The following is a 19,482-nucleotide window of genomic DNA, read 5'->3' as shown; positions in this document are numbered from 1 at the left end:
AATTTAATATTCTGGATTTGATATGACCCCAAATATAACAGAAAAAAATGCATTTTTCAGGTCAATCATGAAATAGCTGAAGAGGCTCTGAGTGATAAAAGGAAATTCCCCTTTTTCCACCGAATGGAGCCCAAACAAGGGTTCCAATACCCAGCAATTGTCCAACTGCTGCTCCATTTCAGATGGACCTTGATTGGCCTCTTTGCTTCAGACACAGAGAAAAGAGAGAATTTCATGAGGACTTTTACTCCTATGCTTGTCAGGAATGGAATTTGTGTTGTTATATCACAACTGTTCTCAAAGATTGGATATACAGCAGCCCTCAGGGAGGCCCTCTCTAAGTGGAGACAAGTCAACATCTTTGTTCATTTTGTAGAATATGATTCCATTTGGGACAGAATCCTTCCTTTCCATTTAACACTTATGCGTTTGCCAGGAACCATTGAAGGGAAAGTCTGGATCCTTACAAATTTTGAACAGTATGAAATAAACAAGCGCAGACTTCTCAAATACATCTATAGTATTTTAAACTTTAGTTATCTGAAAAAAGAAAGTCCAATGGATGAGGCCATTGAACACTTTTTCTTTGTGGAAGAAAAGTTTCAAGATCAATATTTTCATTGTTCTCTTTCAAAGAACATCTTTTCTCTCAAAGGCTGCAGAAGATGCACCCAGAAAGCCCCACTGGAGACCCAGGAGAAAAGGAACAGAAAACAGATCATAAATCACTACCAACCTTACAGTCTCATAAAGACTCTGGCCCATGACATGAATACTGCCTATTCCTCTAGAATGAGAAGGAGAACCAAGGAAGGTAAAAAGACGTTGGGGTCTCCAAGTCTGCAGCCATAGTGTAATGGCAAAATCAGGGTCTGCCTTTCTACTTACGTAAGAATATGAGACGATACCTTTTCCAGAGAAGAAAGGTTTATTATTATTGAATGCATTCAAGAGACCAGTAGATTTCCACCTAACTGATCTGACTTAGGTACATTTTGACAGAGGTTTTATACCTTTGAAATGGTTATTACAAATCATATAGACGTCATATAGGCGTGCACTAGTCCAGGTCATAACTTCTCACCTAAGTCAGCACAAGGTTATTTCGGGTAAATTACAAATATTTAAGGAAACTTACAATACATGATTCCCAAACCACAATAGGGAAGTAAAGTGAAACTAAAAGAGAAGTGAATCTTAGTTACTCATGCAGAAAGAGGAAAAGTCAGAACGCCACTCAGATATATTGCTAAAAATATGGTTAACCTATAGCTTGTTTACAAGTTGAACTTTGATTATCCTAAACTGCGCTCTATGACTAAGATAATGTGGTTAACTGCCCACCCAGTTTTCCTACTTGCGAAAAAACTATTTTCCTGTGTTTTAAGCAGAAAGAAATATGTTCCTTATGTCTGTTCTTTAGGTGAAAGAGCATAAGCAGAGTTTTTAATTTTGAAGTTTTGAGTTAGAAGAAGACAAGTAGCCTGATTAAGTATTGAGGGGTTCAATGGTGGACCCCATGCTGTTTCATTCCCCCCTGTTGAAACTTCACCCAATCCTAAGATTATTGTGGAGTTTCATAAGTATCAGGCTCCCTATTGCCTATGAGCCCCACATACTCATGTTCCTCTCCTGTGTGTCCCATAAGTGTCAGGACCTTGGCAGTGGCCCTTCCATACGTGCATACAATTCTCTCTGAACTCCATGTATCTGATTTCTCATATTCAGTAAGTTCCTTGCAAGGAAAGTTAGAGAAGGCTGTGTTCACTTCTCTTTTCTGACGAATGGGACCGACTGAGTCATACACTGGAATTCCCAGCACCTGTCGTGATTGGATGGGTAATAAAAAGAAAGAAGGTTTTATCCACCCAAGAACACAGGAGCCCGCCCAGTCTGCAGGAAGAATTTCATAGGCAAGTGTGCCACAAATCCAATACATGTTCTCAGGGGCTTCCCATGGGCCAGATGAATACTGTGGCTCCTTTAGGTATGGTAAGAGTGAAAGATCAAACTTGGGGGGTTGAGAGAGATTAGATGGTGATGACCACTTGGTATAAGTATCATCCCATTCCCCTAAACAAATTAGATGACCCACAGGATATGATCCATTTCGAGAGAAACAGCTGTGGCCCACCAAATTTGTAGTTAGGGTCCAAACAATACCCGTATGCTGTGTTCGTTGAGTGAGGTTGCCTTTGAGGGTCATATTGTTATATACCTCTGGGGTTGCTTCGAGGGCTTCCCATGGCCATTTTTCTCCCATGTTAGTTCCTCCACAAACAAAGCAATTCTTAACAGTTAAGGCTTTTGCTACTTCTTCAGCCATTTCTACAAACAAATTCACAGCCTTAGGGCTAAGAGGAAGGGGTTCCTCTAACTTTCGAAGGTTATCATATACAGACCATCCTAATGACTTTTCCTCCCCTTCCTTCAAAGTTTCCACCCTTATTGTAATGTATGCCAGTGGGTCAGCCCCATTTCCATCAATGCCTATCCCATAACTTTCTTCCTCTGGGTGATTGCGGGACACTTCAAAAGCGACTGAGTTTGAATTTGGGAGGCGGCGAAAATTGGAAATATAGGGACATCCTAGATGAGGAGAAGTAGGATAACCTCCTCCAGTATGTTGACAGACACAATCCCATCCTCTGCACGGGTTTCTTTTTGTCCATGCGATCTGCACAAGGAGAATACAAATCCCGACTTGGATTCTGACATCCTTGGCAGTAGACATGGGATCGGGGACAGAGATACTTATGATTGTGGTAATAAGTTTGTCTCCATCCCTGACTTCCACAGCTTCTGTAAGCCACCCTATCCATTGCAGCACATACACCAAATGCTACGGTGATGGGCTTCTGTCCTTGTTTTAAAGCAGTAACTGTGGTGAGGTGGTAAAGCTGAGATTCCTTGGGGTTGTCAAGTAGGGCCAGGCCGGCCCATACACTGACTTTTATGCGAACTGGAGTGGTTGGTTGATAACAAACAAGCTGTTTTTTCTGAATGCAATAGTTATACATGGTACCGTTAGATACACATGTCTTTTTCTGAGGGGTGCAGTCCACTGGGGCCTGAGTGTGGTAGTTCATTGTAACAATGGTACGAGGCCCCACCTTAGCTTTGGTAAGACATGGGCCACACTCATCCAGCCCTGGTGTTGCAGGCAGATAACATACCACCCCTTCAGATCCCTCACATTGGCTATAGAGACGGGGTTGCTTCCTTCCAAAAGTACAATTCGGAAGATTGAAGTTCTGACAGGATTTAGGTTTGCCCATTTTGAACTTTAAAGTATTTCCTCTTGTTCCCATTAGGCATGCAGTGCATTCCAATGGGGCAGGGGTTATAGGTCCCTTCCCATCTAATCCATCCTTCCCACCTTTGGGAAGAATGGGTGTGGGATGGAGGTTCCTACCTGGTTGCAAGAGCGGCTCCAGAACCACCATCCCTTTTCCTTCTGCATTCAATGTGACTGTTGCCGTTCTGCTTATGATCTTACCAAGTGTCACAGCTCGGCACTGGTATGATTCCGAGTAATTAGAATGAGTGATCCAGACCTTCAAGCAACTAGATTTCTCATCATAATTACGTATTATGCCGAGGTGCCGAGTCTCGCTCAGTACCTGAGGTTTCATACTTGACAGATTCTCTTCATCTGACCACCATTGCAGCAACCACACATTTCTCACATTACCCATGATTTGACAATATATCCTCACCATGATCGGAAGCTGATCATTCGTTATGTCATATTTCATGTCCAAACTAAAATCAAGGGGTGTCCGCTTACCCCGAGTCCCTGTCCTTTCCAGATAGGGTTCTGGGTATGGTCTCTGAATGGGCCTCAAAGTATGGCACATTATGGTTGAATTATAATATTCACTTGGTGCCCAAGTAACATTGGGGTCCAATCTACATTGCCAATAGTTCCTGGATCCCTCGGAACAGGGGGATAACCCTTCCTCTGGATGGCAATCTACTACCCAGCATTTTACATAGGCAAAACCGAGTCCCTGTGTGCTCGGGACCTTATAGAAGCAATGCCTACAAGGAGGAAAAGGCCCTGGTCCCATTTCTTCTAGCAGTGGTTCAGAAGTTACCTTTACAGGGGAGTCATTCGTCACTGTGAGGGCCCTGACATCTGGTGTTTGTTGGGTGCCCTTTTTCCCATCCCTCACATATGGTGGCTGCGAGGTACTCCCACTAATCACATTCCCCCCTTCAGGAAATGGGTCCTCATAATCAGGGGGAACCTCCCATATCTGCACTGGCGGCGCCCCTCGGGCGATCTTATTTGTCATGGTGGCATAGAAATAGAGAAAGTTAAGGAGAACAGAAACAGATAAGAGAAAAATCACGACTAAGATCGCTGGGATCAGACCATTCCTAATGCACGCAGTCTGGCGCAGACGGTGGTTGGAATCCATGGTTGGTTCTCCGCGTTGGACGGGGACGAAGGTTCCACGGGAGACGCGATGCGTTGCCTGTGCGATGGGTGTCGGCGGTACCTGGAGCGACACCTGCAGAGGGGTCTTCACCACCTGGCCGTAGAGCGATTGCGTCCCGTGAATCAGCAGGCGAGGTGGCGTCCTTCCTTCGTCTTCTCCTTTTGGCAGGGTGTAGAGGCTGGACAGAGTCCTTGGAAACAGTCTCACACGGGGTTGCAGCCAATTTCAGGCGTGTCCAATGGATCCAAGGCTTAATTTCAGCTACCTTAACAGCAAGGGGAGAACAAATAACAACAGTATATGGCCCACACCATTTGGGTTCCAAAGGCACCTTTTTCCAGTCCTTTACCCAGACCTCCTGTCCTGGGTGGAAATTATGTACTGGAGTTACAATCACATGAGGACGACATGACAGCACATATTTTTGTAATTGATGGACAACAGTATTCAAGGCTTGCAACTGTTTGATTTTTACTGTGTCTGCCACTTGAGGAGTGGGCAACACCTGTGGACTAACCAAATTAGGAACCCTTCCATACATTAACTCATATGGTGAGACACCCAGCCCCCCTGTGGGTGCGCACCTCACGGCCAGCAACGCCATGCTGAGGGCATCTGGCCATTTCAGATGAGTTTCCTGACAAATTTTAGCCAATTTATTCTTTATAGTTCTATTAACTCTTTCAACGACACCCGCCGATTGAGCGTGGAACGAACAGTGTAACTTCCAGGTAATCCCCAATACCTGGGCAACCTTCTGAGTGGCTGCATGAATGAACTCAGGCCCATTATCTGAAGAGATACGTGAGGGCAACCCATATCGTGGAATAACTACATTTAACAGAGTTCGGGTTACCTCCAAAGCTTTTTTCGTTCTAGTGGGAACACATTCAGGCCACCCTGTGTATGTGCAAACAACAACTAACATAGCAGTGTATGATCCCACTTTCGGCATGTCCGTAAAGTCGATCATTAAATAATCAAAAGGATAAGCCCCCCTAGGTTGGTGCCCAGGGGGAAGACTTGGGCCCTGACGTGGGTTATTAGCAGCACACACCTGACATCGAGAACAAACAGCAGCTGCTAGACTAGACAAATTGTTAATATAGACTTCCCTTGTTAAAGCCTTTCTCAAAGCTGTCTTTCCTAAATGTAAATGCCTATGCAGGGAAGAAACAACCTCCCATGCTAACTGCTGAGGTACAAACACCCGGTTGTCCGGCAGAGTCCACCACCCATTTACTAGTTCTGCCCCTATAGCTTCAGCTTGCTGGACTTCCGAGTGGCTATATGAGGGGGGTTCATCCTCTTGGTTCGGGATCCACAAAGTAAGGCAGTTAGCTTGCAGGGAGAATGGATCCAAAGCTGCTGCCCTTGCCACCTGATCAGCCTTGTGGTTTCCTCTTTCAGCTGTTGAAATCCCCTTCTGATGACCTCGTACATGCATAATGGCAACTTGTTTGGGAGCCCACACACTGTCCAATAGACGCAAAATTTGGGGTCCATATTTAATGTCCTTTCCTCCTGCTGTAATAAGACCTCTTTCTTTATACAAAGCTCCATGCACTTGAACTGTAAGAAAGGCATATTTGGAGTCTGTGTAAATGTTGACACGTAGACCTTTTGCTAATTCCAATGCCCTAGTGAGTGCATGTAATTCTGCCAACTGGGCACTAGTTCCTGCAGGTAAGGGCTTGGCTTCCCATACATCATCAAGAGTAACTATGGCATAAGCTGCTTTCCTTACACCTTCATGGATAAAACTGGTTCCATCGGTAAAAAGGGTTGCATCCGGGTCGGAAAAGGGTTCATCTTTCAAATCTGGGCGACTAGCATAGGTTTCCTCAATAGTTTGCAAACAATCATGAGAGATCTCAGAGTCTGGTTCAGGCAACAGAGTGGCAGGATTCAAAGCATATGACTGAACAAGTTTGATGAGGGGGTTATGTGTAATAAGCCCCTGATACTTCAACATACGTGGATTGGTAAGCCACAAATGGCCCTTCTGATCCAGAACAGCCCGAAGAGCATGGGGGGTGTAGATATTCAACTGCTGTCCAAAAGTAAGTTTATTTGCTTCCTGAGTAAGTAAAGCCGTGCCTGCTACAGCCTTAAGACAAGAGGGCCACCCTTTTGCTACCTGATCCAATTGTTTTGACAAATATGCAACTGGTCGATACCACGTTCCCATCTTCTGAGTTAACACCCCCACAGCCATATTCTGTTTAGTGTCCACAAATAAATGAAAAGGTTTGTCTAAATTAGGCAGTCCCAGACTCGGGGCTTGAGTCAAAGCATGTTTTAAGTTCAAAAAACTTTTCTGTTCCTCTTTTTCCCACCGCAAAGGTTCCTTTTCATTCCCTTTTGTAGCTTCATAAAGTGGCTTTGCTAACAACGCGAAGTTAGGAATCCAAATGCGGCAAAATCCTGCTGCTCCTAAAAAGCCTCTCAATTCCTTCCTATTTCTTGGGGCTGGTAATTGACAAATGGCTTCCTTCCTTTCATGTCCCAAAGTTCTTTGCCCCTGCTGGATATCATATCCCAAATACCTAACATTCAATTGGACCAATTGTGCTTTGGCCCTAGAAGCTTTATAGCCTTTTTCTTGTAACAGAAGTAACAGGGCTGCTGTATTGGCATGACAATCCTCTTCTGTTTGCCCTGTCACCAAAAGATCATCCACATATTGTAACACAACATCAGGAGGGGGTAAATCTAGAATTTCCAAGTCCGTAGCTAACGCCGCGCTAAAATGCGTTGGAGAATTTTTATATCCCTGTGGAAGGCGTGTCCAAGTATACTGCTGTTTCCTTCCTGTTGTCGGATTTTCCCATTCAAAGGCAAACAAGTGCTGGCTTTTTTTATGAATGGGTATAGAGAAGAAGGCATCTTTTAAATCAATAACTGAAAACCATTTAGCTTCTGGTGGAATTAACCCAAGTAACACATAAGGATTTGGCAACGTGGGATAAATTGTGACTGTTGAACTGTTGACCCGACGAAGATCCTGAGCCATTCGATATTTCCCTTCCCCTTTTGGTATAGGCAGAATCGGTGAATTCCATGGGGAGTCAGTGGGCACTAGAATCTTATAAGTCAGATACATTTGTATGACTTCCTGAATAGCCTGCACAATCTCTCTTGGGTACCCCCTCTGGCGGATGCATACAGGAAGGCTCATTGGTAGTTCCTCAACAATGATAGGGGTGTGGAGAGCAGCAAAACCAGGGGGGTTATCTTCCACCCACAGCCCAGGAACCCGGAACTCCCTCCATTTGTCTCCTGAGACTTCCTGCACCACCATGATTCTCCAAGCCTCTTCCTTAGGAATCTCTAAATTCACATTGCCATATTTCACTCCTACGGATCCCTTTTCATCAAAAAATATCTGTGCTCTAAGTTTGCAAAGTAAATCTCTACCCATGAGTGGAAGCGGACAGCTGGGCAGATAAACAAACTGGTGAGTCAACGTTTTTCCTCCCGTTGTGCATAATAGAGGCTCTAAAAGTGGCTGGGTTTGTGGTTTTCCTGTTGCCCCTTGAATGTTGATAGATTGAGAAGAAATATGTCCCAAGGGTTGGGTTAATACAGAGCGAGTCGCTCCTGTATCTACAAGGAAAGAAACTTCTTTGCCCCCCACATTCAGACAGACCATAGGTTCGGGGAGGCTAATCGAACCTACACTGCCCCGTCAATCCCACTCCTCAGCTTCTGCCAATCCAATCAAAGGAGTGTCGGGGGAAAATCCCTTGGCTTCTCTCTTTCGCAGGCCATCAAAGGGCTTCCTGAATGTTCCACGTCCCCTGAAGGTGTTGGGTCGGCTGAGGGAGAGATTTCTTGGCAAAGGGGAAGGATTTCTAGTTACCCTTGGCTGTTCAATCTCCCTTTTCCCAATTCCTTCTCTTCTGGGACAATCTCTTTTCCAGTGCCCATACCTGTGACATATGGCACACTGATTTTGACCCAAGGAGGGGATTATAGTCCTCTCCCTACTTCCTCTATTTCCCCCTGGCACAGTCATTAAAGCGGTGGCTAGCAATTCTGCTTTTTTCTTCATCTGCTTATCCTTTTTTCTCTCCTCCAATAAATCCCTGTTGACAAATGTCTTCCTGGCAACTTCCATGAGTTCACTAAGAGGTTTTCCCAACGCTCCTTCCAACTTTTGAAGCTTATGTCTTATGTCTGGAGCTGATTGTGAAATAAAAGCCATTGCTAGCATACGAGCATTTTCAGGAAGGGTGGGGTCAATAGGAGTATACATCTGATATGCCTCAACCAATCTAGAATAAAATGCCTCCGGACTTTCAGTAGCTTCTTGGGTTATCAAACTTGGTTTCGACATGTTGGTTGCGGGCTTTCCTGCTATGCGCACAGCTTTTACTACTAACTGTTGATAATTGAGCAACAAGTTTAATTGATGAGAATCGTAAGGACTCCAATTAGGATCCTTTGAGGGGAAACGCTGTTCAATAAAGTCTGCTAAAGTTGTACGTGCAGGGACATCTGGTTTTAAAATATTAGACACTGCATTCCTGATCTTTTCCCTTTCTTCAGCATTGAAAAGTGTTGCCATAAGTTGTTGTAAATCTAGCCAAGTTGGGTGATGAGCATCCACAATAGTTTTTACCAATTCTGCCACTTCGTTTGGTTTAGCACTATAAGGCCCATAGTGCATTTTCCAATTAAGCAAATCAGAGGTGGTAAAAGGAACATGCTGAAACAACGACCCTGTTGAAACTTGGGAGGGGTCATCTGGGTTTACTAAGAATTGGTCGACTCGTCTGAGTGGTGCTGTAAAAACAGTCTCTGTCTTTGCTCTAGTTCTGGCTGACACTGGTTCCGCTTCTCCACCCACAGCTCCCATCAATTGGTCCATCTCTTCCTCCTTCTTTTCCCAAAACTCTGGTCCCATTGTGTCGGGTGAGCTTAGAGGGGCCTTTTCTTCTTTCTCTTTATATCTTATTTGTTCCATACTAGTAATTACAGCATCCAATCCCTGCTCGATTCCCTCAATAGATAACAGACCTGTAGAATCCCCTGTGCTGGGGGCAGTTCTTCTGGAATATGTCAGTGACAAGGATTGCGGTGTGGCTGGCAAGCTGACCCCCCTAGGTGCCATGTAAGGAGGGGGCTGTGGCAATTCTTCTGGGGCACTAGCCAAGACTGGTGGTCTCTGCCTAGGACTTTTGGGGTCTGTAACTCTGACAGCCATAAGAATACATTGTTGTTTACATTTCTTTAACCAAGCTGGGGGTTGATTAATCAATTTTTTCCAAACATCTATATATGGAGCCTGAGTTAAACTCCCTAGCTTAGGATCAAACACCAACCTATGGACTTTTAAAACTATGTGGGGGTCAAAAGTACCTGTTTCAGGCCACCCAATGCCATATCTGGGCCATTCTGATTCACAAAACTTCCTAAGCTCATGTTTACTCCACTCAATTCCATAATCCTGACTCATAAATCCTTCTTTAAAATGATTTAACATAGAATTCAGCGGAGTCTGACTACTACTTCCTCCACCCATAATTTTCCCAAATACTGGATAACACAATCTTAACACTTTACCCTTTTTTTTTTTTTTTTGTAAGATTTTATTGGTAAAAAGAAAATACAACATCCATAACTTGTAACAAACAATACAACTACATTTCGAGATATTCCCATACTATCAAATCATTATAAACATCAAAGGTTAGGTATCTTTCCCTCCCTCTTTTCTTCCCTCCCCCCTTACTTCCTTCTCCCCTGCCTTCCCTCCTTTCTTTTCTCCTTTTCTCCTTTCCTTCCCCCTCCTTTCCCTCCCTCGCTCCCCCCTCCTTCACACATACCTTCCCTCCTTCCCTGCCTCTTTCCCTCCTCCTTCCTTTTCTCTTAATCTCCCTCCTTTCCTCCCTCCTTCCCTCCTTCCTTTCAACTCTCCTTCTCTCTTTCTTTCCCTCCCTCTTTCCCTCTTTACTACCCTCTCTTCTTCCCTCCCTCCTTCCTCCCCCAGTTTCTTCTCTTTCTTCTCTCCTTCTTTCTTCCCACCTTCTTTCCCTTCTCTTCTTTCTCTTCCTCCTCTTTCTTCCCCCCTTCTTCTGCCTTTCCTATTCCTCCCCTTTCTCCTCTCCATCCTGACTTCCCTACTATCCTCCTTCCCTCCCTTCTAACCTTTGTTACATTTGCATATTTTCCTCTGCTGAGGACAATCTGGTTCTCTTTCCCTTTCCTTGCTTGAAGGGCAAGGATTATACGTCTTCTCGTCTCATCTAAAATGAAGTTTGATCACTAATTTCATGCAGGTAATTATAGCGAATTTCCTATCAGCTTTTTAAAGTTTTCCCAGCATTGTAGCGTGACAAAATTGCTCGACGGTGGGTTCTCGCCCCTGATACATTTCTCCTTTCGTTTATCTCTCAGTTGTTGTATATTGTTCATTTGAGTTATTGGTTTAATCGTGATAGGTTAGTTAGCTATCTCTTTTTATGTCTAGGTCTTCACTGACTCATCAAGCCATTTGTATAGCTTCTCCCAGACTGTATAAAAGTCTGTGTCTTCTTTGTCATTAATTCGCATCGTCAGTCTGTTCATTTCTGCTAGTTCTAAAATTTTATTCATCACCATAGTGTTGGTGGGGGCATTTTCACTCTTCCAGCATTGTGCGTAAACAATCCTTGACGCTGTCAGAATATGGACTAGGAGGTATTGGTCAGATTTGCAAATTTTTTGATCTATTATTCCTAATAAGAAAGTTTCCGGCTTAAAGCATAGTTTAATTGACAGGATTCCATTCAGCCATCCTAGTATTTGCTTCCAATATGCTTTGGCTACCGGACACGTCCACCACATATGGTAGTACGTGCCCAGCACCGTTTTACATTTCCAGCATATGGCTGAAACTTTTGAAGACATTTTCGCCAGTCTTGTCGGTGGAAGATGCCAGCGGTAGAACATTTTATATATATTTTCTTTATAGGCCGTCGACTTTGTCAATTTTAGATTCCATTCCCAGACTCTTTCCCAGTCGTCTAGATCTATTGAGTGGCCGATGTTTTGGGCCCAGGTTACCATGACTTCTTTTACTCTTTCTGCTTCCGTTTTTCGAATCAGTAAGCAATTGTATATTTTTGAAATTAATTTCTCATCTGGTCCAATTAAAATTTTATCTAATTCCTGGTTCTTGTTCTGGAAGCCAGGTTGTGCTAGATCGAATTTATGTTTGTTTTGAATTTGAAGATATGGCCACCAATCGATGTTTATTCCCTTATCAGCCAAATTTTCCCTGGGGTTTAGTTTGTTTTGGTCGTCTAGCAACTGTTGGTAGGTAACAATTTTATCCAAGTTTATCAAATTCGGGTATATCAGGGCTTCCGTCGGAGATGTCCATTTAGGTAGTTGCGTATAGTATCTCCTTCTAATTTCGAGCCAGTCCTTAATCAATACCCCCCTTAAATGGTGACTACTAAAATAATTGTGGATTTTATTTCCCTCGCACCATAAGTAGTTGTGCCACCCGTATTGCAGGTCGTGGCCCTCTATTGTTAAGATTCTTTTATTAGCTAACATTACCCATTCTTTTATCCACATAGTTGTTGCTGCTTGATGATATGTTTTCCATTCCGGTAATCCCATTCCCCCATGGGTTCTTTTATCCTGCAGGTGCATATATTTTATTCTGGGCTTTTTACCATTCCATATAAAGTTTCGAATCATTTTGTCCAAATCATTATAAAATTTTTCCCCTAGCTTAACCGGTGCCGTTTGAAATAGGTAGAGGATTTTTGGGAGAACATTCATTTTAATTACTGCGACTCTTCCCATCAGTGATAGATGTAGTTTTGACCAGGTTTTTAAGTCCTTTTGGGTATTCTGTAACAACTTATCATAGTTGTCTTCTTTTATGGAAGAGCACTTCGCAGACAGCCAGATCCCTAAATACTTAATTTTTTTAGTTACCTTTAATTCCATTGTTTCCTCTAGTTCTCCAATCTGGTTTTTGGGGAAATTTTTTATAATCATTTTTGTTTTTTCCTTGTTTATTTTTAAACCGGCCACACACCCAAAGTTCTCAATGTCCTTCATCAAATTCGGTCCTGAAAGTAAGGGGTCTTCCACGATAAAGACCATGTCATCCGCGAAGGCCTGTACTTTATATTGTTCTTTTTTTATGGTCAGGCCCCTAATTTCCTGATTTGATCTTATCCGATTTAAAAGGACCTCTAGAGACGTAATAAATAGTAGTGGGGAGAGCGGGCACCCTTGTCTAACACCCTTTCCAATTTGTATCCTCTCCGTTAGTTCCCCATTGACTATAATATTTGCAGATTGCCGTGAATATATAGATTCTATAATCTTAATAAATTTATCGCCAAATTTCATCATTTTTAGTTGAGTGATTAGAAAGTTCCAATCTAGGTTATCAAAGGCTTTCTGAGCGTCGACAAAGATTAATGCGAGTTGTTTCTCTTTACCCTTTTTAAACACATACATATATTCTGGACAGTCCAATTCCCAAAACTTTTATACCTAGCAAGGTGGATCAGACCTCACTCTCCGGTTTAAAAGAAAAACCGGGCCTTAAATAGAAAACCCACAATTACTTGCCTTTTATCTGTGGTTTTCCTCCTCCGGTGCTGGCCAGACTTTTTCTCCTTTCTCCTCTGGTTTTCTGACGTTCTTGAGACCGCTAACCGCCAAGGCCGAGTGCTCCTCGCTGCCGGGAAATTCCCTCGGAACAAAGGTCCGTTTGGCGCCAGAGAGGTTCCTGACCCGATGAGCCCCCAGCCCCCCGGGTTAGGTGTCCCAGAGGGTCCCCAAAAACCCTATTGTCTCCTGGCTGGCTCGCCAAGAAATGTAATGGCAAAATCAGGGTCTGCCTTTCTACTTACGTAAGAATATGAGACGATACCTTTTCCAGAGAAGAAAGGTTTATTATTATTGAATGCATTCAAGAGACCAGTAGATTTCCACCTAACTGATCTGACTTAGGTACATTTTGACAGAGGTTTTATACCTTTGAAATGGTTATTACAAATCATATAGACGTCATATAGGCGTGCACTAGTCCAGGTCATAACTTCTCACCTAAGTCAGCACAAGGTTATTTCGGGTAAATTACAAATATTTAAGGAAACTTACAATACATGATTCCCAAACCACAATAGGGAAGTAAAGTGAAACTAAAAGAGAAGTGAATCTTAGTTACTCATGCAGAAAGAGGAAAAGTCAGAACGCCACTCAGATATATTGCTAAAAATATGGTTAACCTATAGCTTGTTTACAAGTTGAACTTTGATTATCCTAAACTGCACTCTATGACTAAGATAATGTGGTTAACTGCCCACCCAGTTTTCCTACTTGCGAAAAAACTATTTTCCTGTGTTTTAAGCAGAAAGAAATATGTTCCTTATGTCTGTTCTTTAGGTGAAAGAGCATAAGCAGAGTTTTTAATTTTGAAGTTTTGAGTTAGAAGAAGACAAGTAGCCTGATTAAGTATTGAGGGGTTCAATGGTGGACCCCATGCTGTTTCAATAGCAGGTAAGGGGTCCCAATATGGATCCATTAATCTGAGTTCTTTTGGAGAAGGAAACCAGAGGAGGAGGGGAACCATCTCAACAGATTTGGCCCATTTAGTTAATCAGGGAATCATGGTTCCAAAGACTAGATATCATGGCATTTTTATATTAAACACTGCTAATTTGAAAATGCTGTACTCTTTTTAAAATGAATTCCCATATGTAAGGGACGCAGTGGCTCAGTGACTAAGACATGAAGTTTGTCAATCAGAAAGGTCAGCAGTTCAGTGATTCGAATACCTAGTGCTGCGTAATAGAGTGAGCTCCAGTTACTTGTCCCAGCTTCTGCCAATCTAGCAATTCAAAAGCACATAAAAATGCAAGTAGAAAAACAGGAACCACCTTTGGTGGGAAAGTAACAGCGTTCTGTGTGCTTTTGGCAATTAGTCATGCCAGCCACATGACCACAGAGACACCTTCAGACAGCGCTGGCTCCTTGGCTTACAAATGGAGATGAGGTTAGATGAACCTAGAATTGGGAACAACTAGCACATATGTGCGAGGGGAACCTTTACCTTAATTCAACTCGGTAAGATTGGGGATCTGTAATCGTGATTACCTTGGCAGGGACCCAGGCCGCACCCCCTGTATAATTTTGGGCATATACTAGGTCTCCACTGTTAAGTGATCAGCATTGGCTGATAGAATCTGTGGGTGTATCTGTGTTATAAGTTGGGTGTATTCTGTCTAATTGTGATTTGAGTTTGCAGCCCATCAGCAATTCTGCTGGGCTGCAGTTGTAGTTGCGCTATGGGTGATATATTGTACTAGCAGGTATTTGTCAAGCTTGGTCCCATTTTGGGTAGAACCTCTTTGGTTGACCACACCATCCGTTCCGCTTGACTATTTGTAGCCCAATGGAACAGCGCTGACAAGACATGTTGGAATCCTTGTTCAGCCAAAAAGGTTTCAAATTGTTTGGCGTGAATTGGAGTCTATTATTGGAGACTGGTATGTCCAGTAGGCCATGTGTGGTGAACAATTGTTGTGGTACCCGTAAAACTGCCTCGGCCATCATAGAGGACATGCTAATCATCTTTGGAATAGGGGTCCACCATTATTAAAAATGTGGATCCTGCAAAATCAACATGTACCAGGGGTGGGTTTCAAAAAATGTTATTGCCGGTTTGGTGGGCATGGCTAGATGAGGGGGGGCATGTGACTGAGTGGGCATGGACAACTTGACGTCACTCACATATGCTAAGTCACATGATCCCCCCACCCCACCAAGCCATGGCCACCAAAAAGGTGGCAAAACTGTTTTTGATTTTTTAAAAAATTTTAATTGAACAAAAAAATACAAAAAAATCATCCTTCATTACATCTTGTAGAAAGCATGTCAATTGGTTACAAATTACTTTCTTGCATTTCTTCCACAGTCATTACTTATAGTTCATATTAGATTATACACTTTAAATCAAAAATCTTTGTATATCTTACTATCAATGTACCACAATTCTCATTTGACTACAATTATTTGAACATGCTTTTACCTCAAATCATTCATACTTAAAGACACAACCACATAATGGCATTCATTAGCTATTTCAAAAAATCCTCCAATAACATTACACCTTTATAACATCTTTTAAATAAAAGTCAATTAATAAAGTTTCTAAACCCTCCCCCCCCTTTTTTTCAACTCACTGTTTAGAATTTATAACCAAATTACTTTTGCCAAAACCATAGCATGTATATATTGTTAAACAATGACCATTAACATTTCCTTGTTATTATTATAATTGGCTAAAAATCATTTACTATTTATGTCCCATCTCCTCTTGACACCCTCCCCCCCCAAAAACCTTACACCTTTATAACAAGATCTAAATAAAAAATTGTTAATAAAATTGTATAGGTCTTTTTCCCAAGTCACAATTTATATCCAAATTTCTTTTACTAGATTACCATACATGTATATATCATTCATCTGTATCCATTATCATTTCCTTATTGTTATTATAGTTAATTGTTAGTGAATAAACATTTGATAGCAATCTAAAACAATCTAAGAGTTATAAAATTTCTACTTATTAATCACCAAAATCAACTAATTTTTTATCATCAGCTTTCATTGTCAACCTGTATCTTTCCAGTAACAAAACAATCTTATCTTTCTTGCCAATTGTGGTGTCAGTCTTCTTTTTATCTCCTTTATAAGGTTTTTATAGACTTCTCTCCACACTTTGTTGCTTGAAGGGTCTCTCAGATAATCTCATTGCCCACCAGCTGCTACTAAAATTAGCTTATCTTTGGTTGTCAATCTTGCTTCTGAAAAAATTTCTCTTCTTATGTCTATCATCATTAGTATTTTTAAATTCTGTGTCCTGGAATCTGGGGTAGAGCTCCAATTTGTCGAATTCCCTTTTCCATATTCCCTTCTTTCCACTTTCACCCACATTTGCTCCATTAATAAATTCATTTATTGTCTTATCTTTATCTTCTATATCTTCATTCTCCCCTTTAATTTTTGGGGCTCCAACCTCATCATCTTTTGATTTGAGGAAGACTAGTCTTTCCAACTTCTTCTCAATTCTCCCATATCCTTCCAATAGATTTTGAATTCTAGCCAAAATATTTTGGAATTTTAAGGTTTCCTCATCTGAATATTGATCCATGTTTCCAAAACAGAAGAAAGAAAGAAAGAAAAACTAATAGCCAGTGCCACTCTAGCCTTCCAGGCCTCTTTTATTTTTGATTGACTGGAACATAAATTCTTTTATGCTCTTCAAAGGAGAAGGGTTCTGTTTTTTCCGCCTTTCTTTCCCCTGCCAAAATAGTTCTCAGAGGTACCTGTGAAAACAATTTGTGCCCTTGGCTCTTTATCAGTTTCTGTAAACAAGTTACAAACCCTTCAGCTACAAAGTTAGCAAAGTCAAATAAGGAAAGAAAAGAGATACGTTGTTTCAAAAACCCCAGCCTCTGAGCTCTAAGTGGCAGTGTGCTAATTTTTCACCTTCTAATATTTATCTCTGGCTTATAGGAAACAAAGCTCTTTAGGTTTCTTTTAGTGGGATTTAATAACAAGTAATATGAAGAATTGTTAAAATAAGAAGGAAGGTTTTAATCCAGAAGTCAAAAAATAAAGCAACAAAAAGCAGAAGAAAAAAAATCAATCCGTTCACTTAAAGAGGAGAAATGAAAAACGTTGCAAGCACTTCAATCCACAAAGAATAATTACAAAGAAAAAAAAACTTTCCACAGCAATCCAATTACGGTTATTTTCGTCACTCAGTTCTTTTGCTTAAGTATCTAATTTGGCTTTAAAGAAAAAATTCTTTGGGCAGTCTTTAGCAAAATAGAAAAAATACCTCAACAGATGGACTCACTTTCTCTTTTCACTTCCTTCCTTCCGGAGTGTCCCGATTTCATCAGCCTGGGGGCTGCCTGTTTTCCACTGGCTTGAAGCACTTCCCTTGGGTATATCAGGGACTTTGCGATGTCCCTGAGACCAGCAAGGCTTTGTCTTCCTGATCACCATCTCTATGGGACAGTTTAGGTCTCAATGGACCAACCAGAGGCAAAAGTATCAACAGCGGTCTTGGAGTATCGAGAATGCACGTTGTGATATTGTGACGTGGCTTCTCCTTCCAAGGTGGCGAAAAATTTTGAGGGGGGGGGCACAAGCAGAGAACAAGGTTGCTACCTGGCCCCCATTCCCTCAGTCTCCACATCACTGTCCGCTGCCAATTCAACTCCGTGCAGCTCCAGACAAGCCATGGCAGAGTGGGCTGAAGAGAGTGCCATAAGCCAGGTTGATCAGGGCAGCGTGCTGCTGCAGGAATCCACGCTTGAGAGGCTCCCACCTGCGATTGGCAGCTGAAGCAGTCAGGTTGCAGCGAGTGCTGCAGGGTCAGAAAGCATTGCCAGAATCAAGACAGGTCCAGGGAGAAGCCACATGGGCAGCCCAGCACCTCAAAGAGGTCTGTATGGGGCTCCGGCAGCTGCAAAGCATGGCATGAGGGGCAAAAGCCCCCAAACCCAGTGGGGCAATGCAGCTCCAGCAGCAGCAGCGCCTGGCCACCTGGAATCAGGTCTGCCATGGGGTCCTCATACATAATGTCCGCTGTCAAATCCGCTCTGGCAGCTGGGTGCCTCATGCCTTCCCCTCTCCATGCAGCAGGGGCTCTTTGTTGTCCTGCTTGGGAGACGGAGTCCAGGGAGGAAGGAAATGGCGGTTCAGGCAGTCCTGCTCCATATCCCTGACAACTAGGGAAGACACGAGCATCCACTGAATGGATTAGCAATTGTTAGCAGCCAAACAACTACTTTTCTATTAACACTCCTGGCTAAAGAAACATTGCCATGCATTAATAAATGATACATAATTATGAGGCAGCGGGGAGGTTGCCACTCGATTCTATGATATGGGAGGACTGCATAGATATTTTAGCCATGTAACATTTTGCAATCCACCAACCCCTTTCTCTGAGAAGTCCATTAAAATGTAGGATGTGTATCATCATCAACATCATCGACATTGATATTATTGGGATGCGCATCTCATGCCCCCCCCACATTGCACCCCACTGCAAGCACTTCTCAGCCATTGTGTGCAGGGAAAAACCTTGCACAGCAAAGAAAAATTTCCCAAGAGTGGGAGAAGTTGTTAATTGCCTCGCACTCACGAGTTATTTTTCTTTACTGTGCAAAGTTTTTCCCTGCACACAACGGCTGAGACATGCTCACAGTGGGGTGCAATTTGGGCCCACCTCTCATCCAAGGCAAGGCCCATCAACCACAGTAAGACTCAACAAGCCAGGGATTGCTCCCTCAACCGGCTCCACCAAAGATCCCCTTCATCCTTTTTGAGTTGATCCACTTTGCTGCCTGGGGAACCACTGCTCCTGCCTGGCAACACCCCCCCCCCTCACTTCCCAGTGCCCGACCATTAAGCCAACCGATGGTGCACAACCGGAGCTAACTGGGTGCAAGCTGGGGTGACAATGAGCCTCCAAGGTTGCCCTCCTGCCTGCTTGCCCAGCGCTTGCTCAGCTGCCCCCTCCAATCTCCTGCCTGGATGCAGCCATTCACCAGAGACTGGAAAGCAAGGTCATCCACCTGCCAGTTTGCCCAGCGCTCACTCAGAGACCTCCTACCCTCCCCCTCACCCAGCCCCCCCAACACCCCCCTGCCTGAGCGAGTCACTCACTGGTTCTTTCATCTTGTTTCCAAACTAAGCCCTGGTTGGTTGGTTGGTTAAAGTGCGGTTGGATCCTAATGCTCCATCACTGGAGGCTTTAAAAGGGAGAACTTTTCAGTGGCCAGCTGGCAAAGAAAGCTCTCAGCCATGACTGGCGCTGCTGCTGCTTCCGCTGGCTGAGTGGGCCAAGGGAACAGGTGGCAGCTGTGGCCTTGGTCTGGTGCGAGCTGCGGGCCTGGTCTGCGGAGGTGGGGAGTGCGTCTCCCAGCCGGCTGCTGCATCAGACAGCTGCGGGAGGAATTGCCCTTCTCACTTCTGATGGGCCTTGCAG

The 19,482-nt window shown here is 43.2% G+C and overlaps 1 protein-coding gene across 1 annotated transcript; it reads right to left on the bottom strand.

Moving 5' to 3' along the window:
• Nucleotides 1-532: 532 nt before the first annotated feature.
• Nucleotides 533-7,872, bottom strand: LOC116518739. The gene is made up of 6 exons (XM_032232255.1): nt 5,642-7,872; nt 4,509-4,638; nt 4,101-4,289; nt 3,500-3,833; nt 2,164-2,328; nt 533-540 (listed from the first exon to the last, which is right to left on the bottom strand). The coding sequence occupies exons 1-6, from the start codon at nt 7,870-7,872 to the stop codon at nt 533-535; spliced, it is 3,057 nt and encodes a 1,018-aa protein (XP_032088146.1).
• Between the last annotated feature and the right edge of the window lie 11,610 nt (nt 7,873-19,482).

This window comes from Thamnophis elegans, chromosome 15 (genome assembly GCF_009769535.1).
Source record: "Thamnophis elegans isolate rThaEle1 chromosome 15, rThaEle1.pri, whole genome shotgun sequence".
NCBI classification, from domain to species: Eukaryota; Metazoa; Chordata; class Lepidosauria; order Squamata; family Colubridae; genus Thamnophis; species Thamnophis elegans.
This window is presented reverse-complemented; position numbering and strand designations above follow the sequence as displayed.

Coding starts and splice junctions, on each gene's coding strand:
- LOC116518739 (XM_032232255.1), bottom strand. CDS start 7,872: ATGGGTAGAGATTTACTTTGCAAACTTAGAGCACAGATATTTTTTGAT. Junction 4,290..4,508: donor CTCTGCAGGTGTCGCTCCAG/GTACCGCCGACA, acceptor ATGACAAATAAG/ATCGCCCGAGGGGCGCCGCC. Junction 3,834..4,100: donor CGAATGACTCCCCTGTAAAG/GTAACTTCTGAA, acceptor AGGCCCATTCAG/AGACCATACCCAGAACCCTA.